Here is a 20,596-nt window from a genome sequence, read left to right as displayed (position 1 = left end):
TCAGAGTGTGGTAGCCTGTTGCTCTTTCCTGCTCTACACTATTATAACAAACCTTTGCAGTCTTCAGAAAGCTTCTCCGATCATTTGATGGAATTATCAATTGGAAAATCAATTCTAAAAAGATTTGACAGTACAGGCCTAGGTGCATCCTGCCTCTTGCCCAAAATCAGATGGGGTAGGCTCCAGCTCTTTTAAAAAAAAAAAAAAGGATGCATAGATAGAACATTTCAAAATGTCCACACTGGTGTCATGGTGACTGTAAGTGTCTAGGTGCTTATTTTTTTGTGTGAATTAAAGCCACTAAAATTCCCCCGAAACGACAGCATATCCAAAAATAACTTTTTTTTCGACGCCGCTCCTGTGAGTCATTTGTTCTCCAGCGTGTGATTGGGGAATCGTTTAAGGTGAATTCGCCGGGGATCAGAGAGCAACTGGAGCAGAAGGAAATGCTGGCAGAATGAAGCTGGCAGAAGGAAAAACTGGTTTCGAACATACTGCTGCCTCATCCAGCCTTGTTGAACTCAACAAAGAGGCGGAAAATATGGGACTCAACTCATTATCACTATGAGTCATTGCAAATTGTACTCATACATGATCCGCACGAACGACATCAACTAATAACTATTTTCCTTCTCCGTGTACTGATTTATGACGTGAGTTGTTGTCGGTCAGCACCTGGGTGTTCTGCATGGGAATCTGCAGGATGAGGGCCAGGCTGCTGTAGTCGAAGGTCTCGTCCAGGGAGAGGAGCGCTCCGTGAACGCCGCTCTCCAACAGGTTGCCGCTGTACTCCCTTAAACCAATGGACTGGACCCAGTGGATCACTTGCTCATTGGTCCACACCAACACATCTAAAGTGGACAAGAGTGAATCCATCGTACTTATTCACCGGAACAAGGACCACACAGAGGCTTTTTAATTTGCAATGCGCTGGGCGCCACCATAAAGATGGAGAGAGCTTAGAAGGAGACGGGGGGGGGGGGGGGGGAGAGAAAGCGAGCGAGATAAAGAGATAGTGTGCGTGTCCGCGCAGTGTCAAGTGCCTGGCACACTCCCTTTGTTGGTTCGCAGGCCAGCTGTCGGTAAACTTTCCACGCTGGAACAGGCGGCGTGCGTGTGCGTGTCTAAACAGGCTAGGGGTCTGATTTGAGCAACAGCTGAATCAAGTTCATGTCCACAATTTAGGGTCAAAAGGGTGAGAGGGCAGGCTACATGGCTTCGCGTGTTTTGTATCTTTTGGTCACAACAGGCTTTTAACCCAACAGTCTATTTTGGAACATTCACATTTTACATCAAAGCTCGGTTCACCTGCGCTTTGTTCTATTTGGATTAAAATTACGAGCGTTTCCTTCAAGTTACACTGATACTGCGATGCATCATCGATGTGTGCGTTTATTCCAAAATAACGGTCAATGGTCATTGTTGTATGTAGCGTTAGCATCGCTTTGTTATGTGTGCAAGTAGCCCCATTTTTTTTCCCCTCATCACATTCGAAGGAGAAGACTTAACGGTCGTCTGCAGGAAAATAATGTATGTTCTGGCATCGCAACTGCACGCGTGTGCGCGTGTGGAGATTTTTGGCCTTCTTTGGCATGACTCCGTGACAGATGAAAAGTGCAGCTGTCGCCAGGCTTTGGCCACTATCTGCCACGAGGCGGCTGTATTCGAGGTTGTCAACGTGTCAAAACGTGAACATGCTTGCTTTATGCTTGTCGTCGATGCAAATCTTACCTTTCATGTCATGTTGGCTGTCCTCTCTCCGGCGCTCCAATTCTTTCCTGTCATAATTGAGCCTCTTCAAGCACATGATTCCATACTGTAGACTCGCCCTTGTAAACACATAAGCAAATAATCGTTTTAATAATCAAAGGGGGGGGGGGTAGGAGGGGTTTAAATCACATACTGTGTCGTCACCTTCATTAAATGGCCTATATCACGTTTTGAAAGAATTTATGCTTTTTGTACCCCACCCCCCTTAATCTTGGCTAAATCATCTCTGCTAAAATCGCCTCTAACCCCAATTGAACAGATCGCACAATTCTACCCTTGTAGTGAAATCAGTCATAAATATAATATATTTATTATTTGTTTCTATTTGTTGTGATTTCTGGAAAAAAAGTGAAAACATGACTTTGGCAATTATTTGAAGTCTGAAAAGTCGAGTGGAGTCGTTACTTGGTTTAAGCCAGTCATAAATCAAGTCAAAACATTTTTCGCAGGCAAAGAATACAGTATATTCGCTAATGTGCCACTCATTATCTATACTTTTATCAATTTGAGCCAAATCCTCAATTTAAATCTGGAGCCGAGTCATGTGACTGGAGTGCCCCCCCCCCCCCCCCTCCCACCTCCTTCTCATGTGCAACTGTACAAAAGCTACACATCCATGCCGCAGACCTGTGGAAGCTGTCCACCATCTTGAGGTGGCTCCTCAGGTCTTTTTTGGTCAGGTGGTCCAGCATGCGTGCGTCCACCAGACACTCCATGAAATAAGAGCGGTACTGAGGCAGTCCAAGGCTTGGCAACCACTCGTTCCCTATCCACTCGTGATTCATGTCCCCATATGCCAGCGTCTGCAAAGAGAGGAGCGTTATTGATTTTCTCCAATCCAAAACTTCAATATGTGAAAGTATGATTAATAAATCACAACCCGTGCGGTGGGGAAATCACCTCAAAATGTGGAGTTCTAGGTTAGATCACAACGTGTGCTCTTTCTTTGTTTTATCAATTACAGTCTCAAACATTTTCGGCAGAGGTGATGCAAGCATAGCAGATATCATTAATCATGGTTGCAATCCATTTAGCTATTACAGATTCAAGGTCCAGATAGTGTGGATGCTGACCGACCAGGAAACATAAAATTAACAAAACTATTAATAATGTTGGTGGAATGTAAACAATAGGCTTTTAAAAGTTCTATAAACCCACAAAAACCGAGTGAGGGGATATTTTTTTCCCATTAGACCAATTAAAACACTTCAAAATTTCCGTCTTCATTCAATGCTAAACTAATACGGATTAGCCAAATGAAATCAAAGTATTCATTTGGATACGCTGATAAACAAACCAATATTTTGACAGTGACAATTAGTGAATATTTTCCTACTGCCTAAATTGAAAGCATGCTTCCAAATGTGATTGAAACAAACAAACAAACAAAAAGTACAGTGGAGCAATGCTAGGGTAGTGTTTGGCACACGTGGAATTTGAATGTTGGACAACATTGAGAATAAAGAGTTTCCAGTTTGACCCTGAAACAGGTTCATGAAACTTGCCACTTCCTGGAACATACTGTATTTCGTTCGAAATTAGAGATGCGGCTGTATTTAGAAAGAAGTTACAAAATGCACCAGCAACGATCACTCATTGAATGAGCTAAGGGTGCTAAATTGCTTTCATGTGTGGGGTGTGGGGGAGGGGGGGATTTATGTGATACTGTGTGATTGGACCAATTTGTCAGCGCAGCAACCTCACCTGCGCCCAGCTGCCCTCCTCATTCGCCTGAGTGGCAGCATGACAGGAACAATAAACAAGTTCAAAGAACACGCTGATTAAACAAACACATTTTGTACAAAATGCTTCTTTTTTTTTTTTCTTTCCACTCGGAGCTACCTTCAAGAACACGTCTACGTGATTTGCCACAAACACAGACCCCAGCGCACATATCACATGAAGCACAGGTTACACGCCACAAACACGCACACACACACACACACACACACACACACACACAAACACAAGTACCAACACAAGCACAGTGAGGCGTTAGTGTCTATAGTGCTTGTGTTTTTAGTAGACATACTGTATGCGTGTGGTGGCAGAGGCTGCAGGACGAGAGGGCGGTGGGGAGGGGGGGGGGTGAGAGTGTTTGTTGGGAGTGGGGTAGAGACAGGGGGAGCACCCAGATGGTACTGACCGCTTTTGTGGATGAAGCCAGGTTCTCCATCTCTTCATGAGTCACCCACACATTTCCGGAGGACTGCTCAGAGGACGTATACACACACACACACACACACCCAGTGTGTATTTTCACACATGATGACCCCCACCCCATCCACATATACACGGATACAAACACACAACCACACAGACAAACATTTATTGTGTTGAGCGATGCCAAGGGAGGGAGTGTATTTCAGGCTAGAGTTGTGCGATTACGTGTGTGTTGTATGGAAAGCCATGTGAGCGTTAATCTTCCATAACTTGATTAAAGTCCATGTACGGGTACTAGTACAGTCCTCCAGCGTGTTACACCAAGTGCCACCTAAAACGTTTCTGGGCGACAAGTACCGCCACAATGACCAACATTTAAATACAGTAGCATAGCGGGTCTAAGTGTTTCTGAAAATAATACAGTCTTGCAAGTCACTGTAAAATTTTGCACCATTTGAACATTTACACTGAGTCTAAATGTAGTGGAAAAATGTTTTATGTGCTAAATTGTCTTACTCCCGAGGACAAAGAGCATCCTTGTACATGGACCTCGAGCTGATATCGAGGATACTGAATAAATACACAAATGGCTTTCCATTGTGTTGTCTCCTCCATGCGATTCATGTTCGCAGAAAAAAGGAACAGTATATAAACCCAAAAAGTGAGAAGTTATCAACTTATCACCAAACGGTGCAAAGGGGGACGGTGAGTCAAAGAGAGGTTTTCTGTGTACATAATCTAAAGAAAATACAAGTTTAGCGTGGTTGGTACGCACATTTCCTGTCCTTAATGACGAGTATGCCCAATTGGCATAGGTGTGTATTTACCGTTCTGGAGGTCAGAGGTGCAGAAGGGCTGGTAAGGGAAACCATCTCCTGGATGGCCAAGCGCAGTTTGAGTCGATGCAGCGGGTTACTGATGCCGATCTCCCTCTGGATCTCCGTGTCAGACAGGGCCGACATGATGGCGCCGCTCTTCACGTTAGCGCGGCACGCTGCCACGTACCAGGCCGGCATGCCCACCCACAGCTGGAGAAGGGATCGACAGGTCAAACTGTTATGTAGTAAGGCTGCGTAATGACAAAGAAAAATATGAGGTGTAGGACAAATGTCTCCTTAGTACACAAGAAGTGAAATCAGAACCTCCAGCCAGGAGACAACAGTTGGGCCGTCCCACTGCGCAAATGCTAAGCCTCTCTTCCTGGCGTCTTCCAGTAGCTCGTGTCTAACGATGGAATTTAAGACATAGGAAAACACAGGATTGCCAAACAACAAATACAAGTTGAAAAATAATTCCCACAATGTCAGGAGATTAATGTACTTTTTCTTCATCCGGCGATCTCTCTCCGCTTGGGTGCCCAGTTTGCCCAGAGTCATCGTGTCTCCAATAGCCATGTCAAAGTCTGAAATAAATTTACAGTCTTTATAGCCTGCATCAGCATGCAACAGTCTGACTTAGTTGAGTCGAAGTTCTGTTTAATTGAGAGAATTATTGGGACATCCTGTTGGCAAAGTAAAATAGTACAAAAATCTACATGGGAAGATGTTTTGCAAGATGTTGGAGTTTGTCTGTTGGGATTTCTGTCCATTGGCCGAGAGGAATATGTTGGGTCAGTGATGTTGGATGAGAGGGCCTGTTCCACATTCACTCTTTGTAAATACTAAAAAAAGAAATACTACGGGTGTGTCAACACAACAGGCACATCATGGGATCCAAGTCGGTCCGTGGTGTCAGGAACCATTTTTTGCAATTAAAAAAAAAAGTAAAAAATGTTGTTGCTCATTTTGTCCACCAGGGGGAAACTGACTTTTACTTGACATTGTGAAATTGGCTGTTCGTCAAGATTTGACGCCTGATATTGTTGCACAAGTGAAGGCGGAAAGATGGCACGTTTCAGGAGCGAATGAACCCTAGTGTGGTACCCTTGCGCTGCAAAGAATAAAGATACTGTATGTGTGTGAACACCATCCATCCATCCATGGATGGATGGAAGGATGGATGGATGACGTCCACAACTTGTATGTATTTTTTATGTCTAGATTTACAAGACAGAGCGACAAGTGCACCCTTTCTGAAAAGTTCTCACTTGAGCTTGTCTGGTGTCAGTTTTGAGGTTATAAAAATTTCCAGATGGATGTGGGAGTTTGTCAGTTTAAAATTTGTAGCTCTCAACATGCTGTTTTAGAAAAGGCACAAAGGGTATATAGACTCATTATCTTTGTTGCATTTATACTCATTTGTTATTTTCCAAATGGATTATTAAAAGAAAGGGACAATATTGGAAACAGCATTATCTATAGCTTATTAGGCCACAATTTTAGTGAACTCAAATCGTGGTGAATGTGGCCACTGAACTCAAATGACTTTGACACCCCTGCTCTACTATAATATAATCTTAAACCAGACCCCTGATTGATTAGTCCAAAAAATTTGCCGAAGGTGTGTCACCAATAGTCCTCAGAGTGAGCCTGCACCTGTTAACGCTGGTAGCGGTTGTCCATCCCTGGCAAAATCCCTGGTCGGCTCCATTCGACCTCCTTTCTCCTTCTTGCCAAACAACCGGCCAATAGATGACTTAATACCTTTCTTCTGCTTTCTGAAATAAATTCAAATGAGACAATAATTAACGAGGCCTTTGTTTTTCCCTGGAAGAAGTGTTGGCATTCAGAGTCCTCTGAGAGGAGGAACTAAACAAACATGATCCTGAAGTACAAGCCAACTCTCATCCCTTCCTGTTGTGTGAGCGTGTTTGTACCCTCGTCCGTCTTCCAGACTGCCCGTGAACTGGGCGAAATTGGTTTCCAGACGTAAACTGCGCGGTGAGGAAGGAGGCGACGTCTCACACTTGATCGTCGCCTTGTCCACCTCCACTGGTGACTGAAAAAGTCACAAATCTCATCAACGGGAAAGTAGAAATGGAGGAATTGGATGAAGAGGAGATTTAGGGATGAGGGGAAGGGAAACCTTGCAGGAGGAGCAAGGAAGAAATGCACAAGTTGACTTTTGCTGGTGGACTTACTGCAACTTTCCTCCGGTGTTTCCTCAAGTCGCTTGGCTACCAAGTAAAGAGAACGCATGACTAGAAAAAAAAAAAGGCTCCATCTCTTCTGAACCTTGTGCTGTTCGTGTGATTCTTACCAGAGTCATGATTCCGAGATGGTGGCTGGTGTTACGCGCGTGGTGTTTAGGCGTCGAGTGGCCGCTGGTAGGCGGCGAGGAGGATGACGCCAAGGATTGGGCCGTGGCCGACGTGGGTAGCGCCCGTGGTCGAAGCGTCACGTTGAGTCCATCCATGCTGCCGCTGTTCATGCGGGACTCAATCTCATCCGAGCGCAGGTCAGCCGACTCTCTTTCCACCTGGATCATCCTGTCCGTACCAAACAAAACATTTTAGCTGAGTGTGCTCAAACATGGTTGTTTTCTTGATCTGACCTCTTGTTCCACTGTTACATTTTTTTAATTAGCTGCATATTTCAATAAGAAATGTAATGTATGTAAACACTAAAAGAATCTCTCTAAAGTACAGGGGACTCAATTCTGACAGGTGACATCAATCAAAAATATTTCACCCCATGGTAACCACTGTAAACAACATAGCTATGAAGTCATTGTTTATCATACCATCCACAGTCATGGGTATATGAAACAAAACGTGGACATCTTGCACACCCACTCAAAATACCCGAAGGAGCAAGTAAAAAAGCAACATTTAGAATTGAGAAGAATTTAGACAGTTTTGTGTTATTGTGCTTTTTAGATATGATTTAAATGAATGAGCCATTGATCACAATATGAAAATGGTGACAATTGATCACAATGATTCGCCCGAGTAGTTTCTGGCTACGCCCTTTAAAGTCTTGAAATAGAGTGTGAATGTTTTTCTATATGTGCCCCTGTGATTCACGGGTGACCATTTCAGGATGTGCCCTGGCTTTGACCCCAAAGCCGGCTGGGCTCCGGTAGTGATCGTAAACAGGCTAAGAGGTAACAACAGAGGAGTCACGTCACCTTATCTCTTCATTGATGGCATCAAGCTGCTCCTGCAGCATCAAAGCAAGAGTTTGTGCGTCCGATTGACCGCTTGGGGAGAGCATGGCCGAGCTAACGTCATCGTCTAGGTCAGACTCGGCCTCGATGTCGCTGCCGAGGAGGTGGCTGACGCTCCCTCGCAGCGAAGGGTAGTCCTGTTCGAACATGCCGCAAACCTAGACACAACAGACACCCGCGAGTGGTCATATATTGAGGAAATAAATACCAGAATATGGGCGGATGACGTAATAAATAAATAACTAACTGGTACACTTAAGGGTTGTTATGAAAATGAACGTGAGACTTACATTCAGAGAGCATGTCCGTGTCAGCAGGTGAGGGACAGATAAAGAGAGGTTAGTAGAGAATGAAGTTGAAGCGTGAAGATCGCGGCATGAAGCTCCTCATCAGAGACCAGCAGCACACAGTAACTTCCGAGCAAAGCAAAAGGTGTGTCAGAAGACTGGCACGGTAACTCGATTTTGGCCACCGTGCTCAGAGGGCCTTTCAGTGTGGATCAGAATGGTTTGTCAAAATACAAAGGTTATGTGCACCTTGTTTGGATCATCTCGAAGCGCTGAGAGTCTTCCCTTTTGTGCCCGCCTGATTACGGTTGTGCTGTAGTGGCCATCTTGGCCCTCCACCACAGAGAAGCGAAGGTCACTTGCACTGCCCAAATGAGACCTGAGGTGAAATGAAAAAAAATAAAAAGTCATCAGTGGAAGAGCATTTAATTGTATTGGCTGCCTCCACATGTCACTGCATACAGTAGACAAGGTTACATCTGTCATGGCATACTCGTGTGCGTAGTGGTTGGTAATCAATACATTGTGCAGGTACTATATAATTTACGATGTGAATGTGTGCGTACCGAGGGTGACTTGAACTTCCATCTCCAAATGCCCCACTGCGACGTTTCAAATGGTCAATCTCGTTCCTCAGTTTCTCAATCTCGCCAATCAGACGTTCCTACAAGACAAGAAAATTCAAAACTCCTCTAACATTATTTTTGACAATAACATGTTCTCTGTCATTTTTGGCCATCATCTGTTTTCCAAAGGTGAGCTGTGATTGGCTGTTTCCTGAGCCCTGAGCAACTGTGAGGTCATTTTCAGTTGAAAGGAACTGGCAAAATGGCCGCATGGATTACATTATTGTAAAGAACATTTTGGGGTTGGACTTCCCCTTTAAGTAAAGGTATTGAAACAACACAAGTAATAGTCACATTAAAAAAAAGATAATAAAAGCATTTCTTAAATTAATGTTACTACAGCCTTTAGCCAGTTAACAAAATGAAAACAGGAAAGAGCTAGCTTTCTGTTACTGGTTAAAAATAAAACATACAACAGAAATGCTGGTTTATCTTCATCTAGGAAAACGTAACCTGGTTTTCTCTTGAGGTACAGTCACCCCTAACAGATAATCCAAGCAAACTAAAAACCATTGAAAAGTTGTAAGTTTGTTTGACTAGCATCTATTTTGTTAGCATAATTATGTGACATCTCAAATCAATTAAAAAACAAAAGCAATCCTACGCGGGGATTTAATCCCTCCCTTGGCTAAATTATTTGAATCCGTCAATCGATTTCAAGTGCACTGACCCGTGTGTGATGGAATTCTTCCAGCTGTTTCTGACAGTTCTCGAGATCTTGTATAAGAGAGTTCTGGAAGCAAAGACGATGAAATGATGTCAAAATGGACACCAAACGTGCAACGCGCATATTCATTTGAGGCCGTAACGAAGTGTTTTGTCCTCGCCTTGTCCTCCAGCGCAGCCATGCGTTCCTTCAAATGGAGCTGCAGCCGCTCATTGGACTCAGTGAGCAGACGGTCCACGGTGTCGGATAAACGCTTGTTGTGTTCTTCATTCATCTTCTCCCGCTGACGAGCCTGACGAACGCAGACAATATACCAGACCTCATTTTCTTTTAATTGTTCACGCCGCTTGATCGAGATCTTTCTGCATGGGTTGAAAGCATGACGTGTGTACTTCGTCAAAGAAGACTGGCTGCCGGATAAACTGCGGGTCAGCTCGGTAAATAATGCGTCTTGTTTATTGACAGCCATTTTGTGGCAATAAAAAGCTACGCCTATTGAAGTAAATCAAGTCCGACACCCAGACACACATTCCGAGAGAGTGCCATCAACTAAATATAGACAAACAATGGCAGTGTGAGAGGAAAAAATTAGCCAAGTGGGAATTATTCCAAATCTAAAGATAGCGCCAAAATCACTCTTATATTTTGATGCAGGGAGAGTGGGAGAACGTGTCGCGGGGACGATATGTGGATTTGGTTCAAATTTATGCAACAATGAACCAGGAAAATGATGTGTGTGTGTATGAGTGTATGCATGAGGGAGCACAGAAGCGAGGCATCCAACTAATATGAAGCATCAGTCTACACACACACACACACACACACACACACACGCACATAGACACTGAGAGGTCAGAGAGACCCTGCAGGGCAGGCACACACATTCTTTGGCACAAACACACATACAAACCCTTCCTAGTTCTTGGTTCTTCTCCTCCAGTTGTGATTCCAGCTGTCTGAGCCGCTCCTCCACGTTGCCATGACGCTCCTCAGCCTAAAAGCGCAGACACTTATTCATGCGTCTGCACACAGTGAGCTAGTCCTCGCTAAGTGAAATCATAGATTCATACATTATAAGCTAGATGCATCAGGAAAAAAAAAAACACTCTTCACGGTAGTGTCCCAAATGTACAAGTCACCTTTGACTGCTAAACTGTAATTTGTTTGACGTTTCCAACCTGCTGACTCTTCTTATTCCTTGACTTATCAAGTTTCAATGACCATGCATTGATGTTTTCAGAATGTGTGTGTGTGCGTGCGCGTGTGTGTGTGTGTAACCTTGGACAGTGCGGCTACTCGCTGTGCCAACTCAGCCTCCACCTCTGGCAGCGTCTCAGCCTTTCTCATGGTTTGAGCCAACCTCTGCTCAGCCATCTCCAGCATCTCCTGCAGCTGGCGCACCTTCTCTTCGCTCTGACTCACAAAGACACACACGCATACACAAACACATATTGGAGCTAAGTGTGACAGCAGTATGCAGTAGACAGTCGTGCAGCTAGCGAGAACACACTCATGTAGAAGACACTGCTTGAATTCCCAGTTGAGACCTGAACTCAAATTCACCCTGCACTTCACATGAACCTTCTCCACTCGATGAAAACATCCCATTACCTTTCATACACAATATATCGACCCAAATATGTACATTTCCATACCTAGTGCTAATATTTCTGAGACATACCTGTCAAAAATAATTTTGTGCAAATAAAAGTCAATTCTGACCGATGATGCATGTTCTGTATTTCAATGGACAGGGTGTCATCACTTAACAGCAAAGTTACACTACAATGGCAGTGATGGAATCTTCATTTGGATGTAGGACCACTAACTACTTCAGTTTACGCCGTTTCTAACCATCATATGCTGTACTGAGCCCCCCAAAATGACTTTAGCCCCAACTTATGTTCTGGGTTGCGAAATGGAGTGATTTGTGATCCGGCGCGAAAATAAGATTGCTGCAGCGGAGGGTAGAACAACCAACTAATGGTTCAAGCTATAATCTGTCAATGCTAAGGAAGTAAGCAGCTCCTTTGTTTTCCGTATGAGTGGCAACTTTGGTCATATTGTGCCCACTGTTGGCTCGATATGCTAAATATACCACAACTGAGATTAGCATCAAGGCAGCCATTTTATGTGCTTTGACAGCATCAAAATTCAAAATTAAAGCACTGCTCGGCATTGTGTGCGTGTAACCTGTCTGTGCAGGGAGTCCTTGGTGGCCAGTTCGTTCTCCAGCTTGTCATTGAGGTCGTGGATATGTGTGGTTTCTCGCTGGGCGGCAAGGTAACGTTTTTCCAACGTTGTTATTCTTTCCTCCATGTCTTCCCTCTGCAAGCGCAGAGACACAATCATATTCAAACAGAAAAAAACAAAAGAGCTTTCACAGCAATGTGTGTCGTGCTAAAAGGCATTAATACAAGTCTGGTTGGCAATATGATCATTTCAGATGTACAGTATTTCAAATGTCCATATTTAAGGAATTCAAAATGGATCTCATCTATTAAATGTCAGTTGTTGTTTTTTTAACACAGACATAAGTATCGGTTTATTCTAGTTATTGACTGTGCAGTTAGGGGTTAACCTAAATAATGGATGTAATATCCTGTACTCAAGATTAATGAGACCTTCAAGGTCAGAATATCAAGGTTCAACGCTCATTATTCACAACTTTCGTGGGATTGATTGCTATGAGCTTCCTGCGAACCATAATAAATTATGTTTTATTCCACTTTTATCTTATTTTGCTGTACCTTGCACCTTGCCTCGTTTCCACTACAAAAACATTCTACATTTTAGATTCACGCCCTTCACCTCTCTCTGGTCCCTCTGCTGTTTGATTGACAGCTCCTCGCTGCGACTCAGCTCTCGCCGGGCACTCGCCAGCTCGGCCTCCAGCTCGGCCACACGACCGTTAAGAGAGGCGGAGTGCTCGCGGGTCTGAGACAGCTCCTTAGTGGTTCTGTCCAGCAGCTCTTGAAGCTCAGACACACGGCTGCCGTCATCATGAACATCTATGGAGCCGTTGGGAAGTCTCTGCAAAGTGGACGTGCACAGTTCATGGACATGCGAGCGCACTCGGCCACCAAAAATAATCTCTTGGTCTGAGTGGTGCCGATTTTAACATCGTTAATGACAACAACAAAGATGGCTGATAAAGATGGATGACCTAGATAACACATTGGCGAGTTTATGCAAACGTGGATGTTTGATGCTACACGGCCATGTTGTTGTTTTGATATTCCTTCTCTCTTCACAGCTCAAAGTGAAGTGGATTAATTGAGCAGACCTTAAGGGATACATATTTAGACAGGCAACCCAGTGGGCAGTCCAAGTTATTTGGATTCTGTTGCTTAATAATGAACACAGAAACAGACGGGCACCAAAAAAAAAAACCCCACAAGGTATATTACAAGTAAACCATTTGAAGTGGTGCAATTAAACACACCAGGTGATTCTCTCACTCGTTTGTTTTTAGAGAATCAAACGTTCCAAACTGGCTGAAAATGCCCGTGATCTTTTGCTCCCTTTTTTTAAAATGAGAAATTACCCCGAAGCTGAAGCCAAAGGTATCAAAAAACACACACTCAAAAAACAAACAAACAGCCTGTTCAAGCACAAGATGATGTTTCAAACATGAAAGGTTGGGAGTACCACTATTTTAATAAGCGATCACGTAAGGTCAATTCAGCCAAACACCTGGTAACCACTCTTAGTTAAATTTAAAGTAGAAATAATGTAGCCGTGCGCCGTAGACAGACTGTCATAAAATAAAGCACAGAGCAGAAAAACAATCACACAGTCAGGAAGACCTTCCATGGAGGTTTGGATCCATCTGCTCGCTCCGCCGAGTCACCATCCTTCCTTTGTCTCACCATGCTCAGCTGTATTGTAGAATGAAAAAAAAAAGTACAATCATAGTCACATTTCATTCTTTTCTGAGTGAATCCATGAACTAAACTCCCAAGAGCTGCAAGCCTTTCTAACTTGAAACAGTCTTATAAGACTCATACAGTCCGCTTTGACTGAGCCTTTTATGAATATTTCTTTTTTTATCATCTCTTATAGGACATCCATAGCCAGAGGCCTTGCAAAAACATTATTCGATTATGTTGACCACTCGCCTGTAATTTGATCAACGTTGATGTTTTATTTCGTTTAATTTCCATTTTCAGGCAGTTTTGGATCCACGATTCAAAAAAGCACTTTTTTCCAATGGTGACACAGTGACACACACGACCTGTCTACTAGATGCTGTCCTAACTTAGTGAAGCATTCTCACGGTAAGAAATGGCTTCTATTCTCTCCAGTTTTTTTCCCTTTTTTTTAGTTTGATCAAACGGTTGCAATCACCTCACCTCTTGTGTGGTAGCTGACAGCTGTCCCTCCAGGGTGGATACCCTCTCCAGAGCCACGCGAAGCCTCTCACGCACCTGACCAACACACACACACACACACACACACACACACACACACACACACACACGATACTCTTACACCACCCGTGTCTCACGTAAATTGAGTTAGGCCTGTTTTTTGACCTATGTTTCTTTTTAATAACCAGTCTTGCAATGTAATGGAGTATAAATACTGAGTTACTGTGCTTAATGGGTTGTGATGACAAAAATACGGGGGCACATTTTGTTTCTCTGTGAAGGCTTGCGCTCTGCTGGGTGTTAGTCCAGTCATTTAATTAAGTACGTATGGTTACCAAGGAGTTCGTTTCCCACAACAGTGGCGAATTTGTAAAATGGGGTCCTTATAAGTGCTTCTAAATTGCTTAATGCCTGTGATGATGTCTTTGCAAATCAATTAGAGCACTGGTGTCAAATCCTATGACAGAAACTTAAACAATAGGTGAATAAACCATTATTCTTGACTTCTTTATATGGTTTCACTCATAACGGCCCTCCAAGGAAAACGCTTACTAAAATGTGGCCCGCGACAAAAATGACACCCCTGATTTAGAGTTTCAGTATTTATAACGTTCACAAGAATGACAGAAGCAAAACAGACCATTAAAAGGTGGGCTCAATATTCCACAAGCAGTCGGTTATTCCCTTGCTGTTCTCATCAATGCCAGTGTATCAACTGATTCACACAGTGCCGTTAAACATTCACAATCAATGAACAATTTATACTCAACTCCTGTGGTTTCCTTCCTATGAAGTGGTACCGCCGTGTGTTGGCACAAATGAGGGTATGACAGAGTGTCCTAGTTATCCATAACGTTTGAAGGCGTTCACCTTTTCATCCAGAGCCTTGTGATGTTCAAACAAGGACTTGAGGGCTTTGAGGACCTCGACCTCACTGGAGACTCCAGATGGTGGGGGGGGCTGCCTCTTCACAACCGTCATCCTGAGACTGCGCTCGTGACGAGACACCAAACACTCCAGGTGCTCCAGAAGCAGCTACACACACACACACCCGCATTCCCACACCAGTGCACACCCACATGAAACCATTTTTATCAGTACTACAATGCATACAGTCAAAGGCACACATAATAGATTGAAATCAAAGAAAATATTTTGTTCAATCTCATCTGACACGTGCTGACGTAAACGCACAGACACAAACACAGAAGCTCACTCATGCACACGCACCCTGGTGTTGTTCCTTTCGGCTTTCAGCTCCGATATTTCCTCCTCTTTCTCCAGCAGCTGCTCTCGACATATGTTCAGCTCCTTGGTGAGGGTGGCAAACTCCTACATTACACACACACACACACACATGTGCATCTGAGGTTAATATTGTATCAGCCATCATCTTGGTAGGCTTTCATCTTGGGGAATTAGGCGCATCCGGGTAAAAACAGAGATATGTTGACTTTATTCATTTGGCAGCTGAGTTTGAAAGGATTGCGATGTTTCGCTCTCGAGATGTTGCTTATATGAAATGTAACCAGTTAGTTGTTGTTTGTTTGTTTATTTATTTAACATAAAACATATACAGTAATAATTTGACAGAAAATAAGGTAAGTAAAATAGTAAAAAGGAAAGAGAAATCAGTCATCATTCATCACAGTTATTATGTTCAAGGGAGTAGGAAGAAGTAAAGAACTTATCTAGGCCTACCCCGTGTGTGGGTAGTATATTGTATATGTAGTATATATTGTGACAATATTCTTAGTCCGATGACAATTTTTTTTTCCGTCCCGTTTCTGCCATCTACTACATCTGCAGAGGTAGTGAGTACAACGAGATTGTAACTGATAGTTTTCGAATCACTTCCAAAGTTTGACCTCACTCACAAAGATTAGCCCCGGTAGCTCAAGAGTGTCTCGCTTGTGGCCATGTGCTTCTATTTGTTTGAATACCTTGTTTCTTGCGGTGCTTTTCTGCCTTTTGACCAATGAAATACTCACGGGCTTAGGCTTTCCCTCCTTGTCTTAGGACACACACACACACATTTCATGGAATTCACCCAAACCTTCGTTTCACCTCACATATATCTTCACCCTACATTCTAATGATTTATTTCAATGTGACCTGCCTTCCTGCTCAGGTCATGAAGTCATTCAGGTTAATGCGTGAGCTGTAAATATAGATTTACAGGTCCCATTTGAACAGTTGCAAAGAATGCGTTATGAAGTCGCTGTATTTCATCCAGTCGGAGCTTGGAGCGTTTATTTACTCATCTGCCGAGAATACCAGGTGTCTATCTTAGACGATGCCTTTTCTTTGTACAGATTTGCTTGAACCTGACACTCGATCGAGAATTATTACATCTGTGGCAATGGCACGCGTAACTATATTTTGCATTTTATCCACATTTTTTGATCAGCCGTACTTGAATTCTCTGATAATCATTCATCGGCTCTGTGAAACCAAACATAACCCCCTCAACGCTTCCCACATGTACATGCGCCTGTGTCGGACCGACACAAATGAATTTTGGCCCCTCTAAAAATATTTTGACGCTCCCTGTCAATATGAAACTCTTGTTGTAACTTTAAACACTCAAATTGCTCCATCTTGTGATTTGATCACCGATCATGGATTTAAACACGCTAATCGCTGATCGTTGCTTGTCATCAAAAATTCTGATCGTGTAACTGCCTCAGTTTGTGTTTGTGTGTTCCGTTATTTTTGGCGCGAGATCAACGATGCAGTGCAGTTAGCGGCAGACCTGATTGATCTCTTTTCTCTGTTAAAATTTCTGCAGTTTAACATGCTGTGACTTCCTCCCTCGCTTTCTCTCTTCATTCACTGGGGAGCACTGTTTGAAAGTTCTCTATAAATACAGTTGAGTTGAGTTTGGTCTACCAAACTCAACAGTACCACTTTGTGGAATATTGGCTGCAGTAAAAGTGATTAAACCTACAGTACGTTCTCGGATCAGCTGTTCTTTTATTCCTATTTGAGGCGACCCCAATTTCCCGACACAGTTTCTAGTTCGTTAGCGGGAACAATCGGACAGACCCAAAGCCATCAGAATTTGATCATTTCGGCTTTGCGGTTTCTATAAGCATATGATTCCCTTGTCTATAGCTCGCATATTGACATTGAAAAACAGCACTGCCAACTTTGAGAAGTTTCATGATCATCACACTCCTCAACCCATTGTTGAGCATCATCATTTTTTCTGCCGGCAGCCTTTGAACAGCCACAAGTCAGAAGTAACGTAACTCTTTATCGCTCTTCCAAGCATCCATTGAATCGCGTCGACTTTCTCTGGCTTTATACGAATGCCTGCCGTAGGAGGTTTGCAACGCTTATTCCAATGTCAACTGGCGAGCCATGGGTTCCACTATGAAACGCCACCTACATCACATTTTTTTCTGCTTGGCTCTCGACGAAGGCGGACGCTTCTGCTCTGCTCCCTGCCCCCCCACCTTTTTTTTTCCCCCTGCTCGCCACTTAGTCTTCTTGTGCTGTCTTTTGTCCAACTTTTTTCACTAGCCTCCTACCGTGTTTTCATCCGAAGAACTAACCATGGAATTAGTTGGCTGGTCTCTCGATGTAATTGACAACATTTTTTCGACGGAAAGAGCGGGCAGTGGGGAGCCTGCTTGCCCTCCGGGGACACTTGCTGCCGGATACGCCCTGGATCCATGGAGAAAGTGGAGACCGGTGTGCCTGACAGTACTGTCCGTGGAGGACGTGGAAGACATCTACATTATTGGCCTTTTGATAACAGGTATGCTGCTGTTTGGTGTTGGCAGCTTGCTGTTCTATCGCAAAATTCAACCGACGGGAGCAGCTCTATTGGAAGTGAAGAAGCTGCCGGTCACTCTGGATGGCTTGGCGCGAATGTCCAACACTCAGACTCAAGCGGTGACTGAGCTCAACCGCAATATTGTTGCGGTTTGGAGCGACTCCGCGCGATTGATAATACCATGGAGACGTTGGAATTTTTGCTTCGAAAAGGAATTGAGGATTGGCTGATCGGCGCCAGTGAGAGATACAGACCAAGGACTCAAGGCTGTCTGGAATTGTTGGCGGCCGTCTCTCCAAAACAAACAACGCTATCTGGCCTTTCCCCTGGATGGAAATACGCATGGAGTCTAGGCCCCCCCCCCCCCCCCCCCCCTTCTCGGCCATGGACTGATAAGCCGGGACTTCATGATGAGCAGACCTCGACGAAGCAGCTATGACCTGTACACGCATACACATACACAACTGGACAACCACACGCGCATACACATCCTTGTTATCACCGTCTTCATCGCTCCGATTCTTTTTCCCCCGTGACGTGGTTCGATGATGCGGAGCGCAACGGTGACCGTGCGGCTGGTCATCGTCAGCCGCGTCGCGGTTACCCTACCCTACCCCCCCTCCCCCCCTTCCCATTCATCCCCCCCTTATACATGTTATGTCTTGTGACTTGTTGTAACTGTCTAATGCTTATTCATGTGCTAGGGTCTTTTTTATCCTGGACTTAAATTATCCTCGGAAGAGGATAGTTCGAGCGTGGTTTTTTTTTTCCCTTCCCTACCCAGCGTTTTTCCTTTCTGAATTCTGATTGTAATTTCCCCATTGCGGGACAAATAAAGGATATCTTATCTTATCTTATCTTATAAACCTGTGCGGCATTAAACGCGTCTTTAAATGTCATGTTAATGCGATGTTAACGTGTCAGGAGTAGAATGTTTCCTGCGCTCTCCCTGCTGGTTAACTTGTGATCATGAATCTGTCAAAAGGCTATTTGACATTTATAGACCCATCTAATCCATCCAGCCATCTATCGCTCCAAAGGTCACACTGAACCCTCTTCTTAGATTTCTGAAACTAAACGGCGTAATTCAGTTCCGAAACAGACACACGAATCACGCGACTGATGGGATTCAAGGTGGGAAGAGAAAACAGGTCAGCATGTTTGATTGACTTTGCCTTATACCGCACGGGGTGCACAAGCAGACAGCAGCTCAGGCCACAAATCCACCAACAGATGTTGGCTCTCACCGTCTCTTTCAATCACTGCAAAAAAGGCTCAACGGGCCACTGACTCGCAAGTTTATCCGCTCATCCCGCTGCCTTTTGGGAGCGCTCCGCTTCTCCACATGTACTCTCCCAAAAATACAAATAAGCACAGGAAGATATGTGAAAATTTCATTTTGTTGGGAGAGTCTTACAGAATTGAATATGAAGCCTATCCCCCAATAGAACATAAAATGATGCAATCACTGTCCGGATGAATAAAAATCTCAATTTAATTTCACAGCAGAGTTTTTTCCCCCCGGCACGAAGACATACAAACCCGCTTCGTTGTGCGTGTGATACAATCGTAACCCCTCCAAACCATGTGAACTCGGAAGAATCAAAGGGTATTTTTTCTACTTCACAACAAGCGTAGCTGGCTGACAAGGCCGCGTCGACATCTGTCAGAGGTTATATCACACCGAGCAGAGAGACCGTTCCGGGCCTGCGCCTCCAACCACATTGTGAGATAGCAAGCAGGGAGCGAACACTGCTGAGCCCAGACATTGTCAAAGGATTGCTCTCTTTCGCTTCCTTAAGCAGTTTGGGATTAAAGGATGACGAAAAAAAATGTGTGTGTCAGTGTGTGTATGTGTACAAAAAGGGGGGGGGAGAGAGAGAGAGAGAGAGAGAGAGAGAGAGAGAGAGAGAGAAAGAGAAAGAAGCTGGATAAAAAAAGCTTTCAATCAGACACATGCAATCCCAAAAAGATTTTTTTTTCATGAAAGTGCTCATCCTTTTGTGTGTGCGTGTGTGTGTGTGTGGTATGTTTGGTAAACAGTGCATTTGTGTGTTTCTCATTTGCTGAGAGGTTTTCAATGTGGGGAGTTTAACCTGCATCACCTCAACTCGCCTCAATCATCCACTCAGTAGTTCCTGAAAAGTCAAGATATATTTTGCATTAAATTGCGCTTCATTCCACATTCCACAAGGGAAAAAAAAGAAATAGACATTTATTGTTTTGTTATATTTGTTAAAACGGTCATCATGATGTGACAACAGTACCTGGTAAATGATCTATGAAAAAAAATCACCCATCACCAAAAGAATAATTTTAAATGTGTTCTTATTGCTCTCTCTCTCTCTCTCTCTCTCTCTTTATTGTTTTTTTTTTTTTTTTGCAACACTTACTCAAAAAGATGGATTGCCATCATAGATGACGTTACGTGATGGCATCTGAACATCACGCGAGATCTCATCATCCGTTTGTAATCTGAGCGTGTTTTTTTTTCTTTGACATGACGGCATTCCCTTTTACACAAGCGTCGCTGTACCACTTTTAGGGCTTTAATATTTCCACAGAAGGCGGAATATTGCCGATCTGACTTCATCCCATCATTGCATATTGGCATTTATACACAACAGACACCCAGAGGAAAAAAAACAATCCATGATTTAACAGGCTATATAAAATGGGATAATAATAATGAATGAAGGCTGAGAAAAATAAAGGCCAAGAGATGATTCACATATGACACATCCAAAAGAAAAATAAGTCAGAGACAGCAAACCTCTAACACCTTTTTGGGTGTGAATAGCTAGTGAGTTATCTGCTGAGTTGACGCCGTCTTGCACACTTCTGTTGCCCTGGCAACAGGGCATCGGGAAAGTGTTTGA

The 20,596-nt window shown here is 43.8% G+C and overlaps 1 protein-coding gene across 8 annotated transcripts in view; it reads right to left on the bottom strand.

Annotated features, from left to right (window-relative positions):
• ppfia4 (PTPRF interacting protein alpha 4) overlaps positions 1-20,596 on the bottom strand; it is a 51,004-nt gene that overhangs the window by 3,323 nt on the left and 27,085 nt on the right. For 5 of the 8 annotated variants that reach the window (XR_015101629.1, XR_015101630.1, XM_086118028.1 and 2 more), the window contains 25 exons: positions 15,164-15,265; positions 14,804-14,968; positions 13,916-13,990; positions 13,370-13,441; positions 12,372-12,593; positions 11,754-11,888; positions 10,839-10,973; positions 10,471-10,554; positions 9,721-9,852; positions 9,564-9,626; positions 8,834-8,931; positions 8,517-8,646; positions 7,942-8,138; positions 7,072-7,300; positions 6,953-6,988; positions 6,689-6,810; positions 6,408-6,529; positions 5,254-5,335; positions 5,076-5,157; positions 4,761-4,961; positions 3,917-3,979; positions 3,475-3,501; positions 2,398-2,573; positions 1,732-1,829; positions 676-851 (listed from right to left, as the gene is read on the bottom strand). Coding sequence is in view for 6 of the 8 variants with exons in the window: in XM_086118028.1 (XP_085974154.1) it covers positions 676-851; positions 1,732-1,829; positions 2,398-2,573; positions 3,475-3,501; positions 3,917-3,979; positions 4,761-4,961; positions 5,076-5,157; positions 5,254-5,335; positions 6,408-6,529; positions 6,689-6,810; positions 6,953-6,988; positions 7,072-7,300; positions 7,942-8,138; positions 8,517-8,646; positions 8,834-8,931; positions 9,564-9,626; positions 9,721-9,852; positions 10,471-10,554; positions 10,839-10,973; positions 11,754-11,888; positions 12,372-12,593; positions 13,370-13,441; positions 13,916-13,990; positions 14,804-14,968; positions 15,164-15,265 (3,024 nt within the window). In the remaining 2 variants the exon portion in view is untranslated. Of the gene's footprint in view, positions 1-675; positions 852-1,731; positions 1,830-2,397; positions 2,574-3,474; positions 3,502-3,916; positions 3,980-4,760; positions 4,962-5,075; positions 5,158-5,253; positions 5,336-6,407; positions 6,530-6,688; positions 6,811-6,952; positions 6,989-7,071; positions 7,301-7,941; positions 8,139-8,516; positions 8,647-8,833; positions 8,932-9,563; positions 9,627-9,720; positions 9,853-10,470; positions 10,555-10,838; positions 10,974-11,753; positions 11,889-12,371; positions 12,594-13,355; positions 13,442-13,915; positions 14,000-14,803; positions 14,969-15,163; positions 15,266-20,596 lie in introns of those variants that run through there. The other 3 variants (XM_086118029.1, XM_086118030.1, XM_086118033.1) reach the window with 3 other exon arrangements.

Source organism: Hippocampus guttulatus, chromosome 8 (assembly GCF_054856545.1).
Source record: "Hippocampus guttulatus isolate MCC_2025c chromosome 8, RoL_Hgut_1.0, whole genome shotgun sequence".
Taxonomy (NCBI): domain Eukaryota; kingdom Metazoa; phylum Chordata; class Actinopteri; order Syngnathiformes; family Syngnathidae; genus Hippocampus; species Hippocampus guttulatus.
Note: the sequence above shows the minus strand (reverse complement) of the source record. Positions and strands in the feature narration are given on the sequence as shown.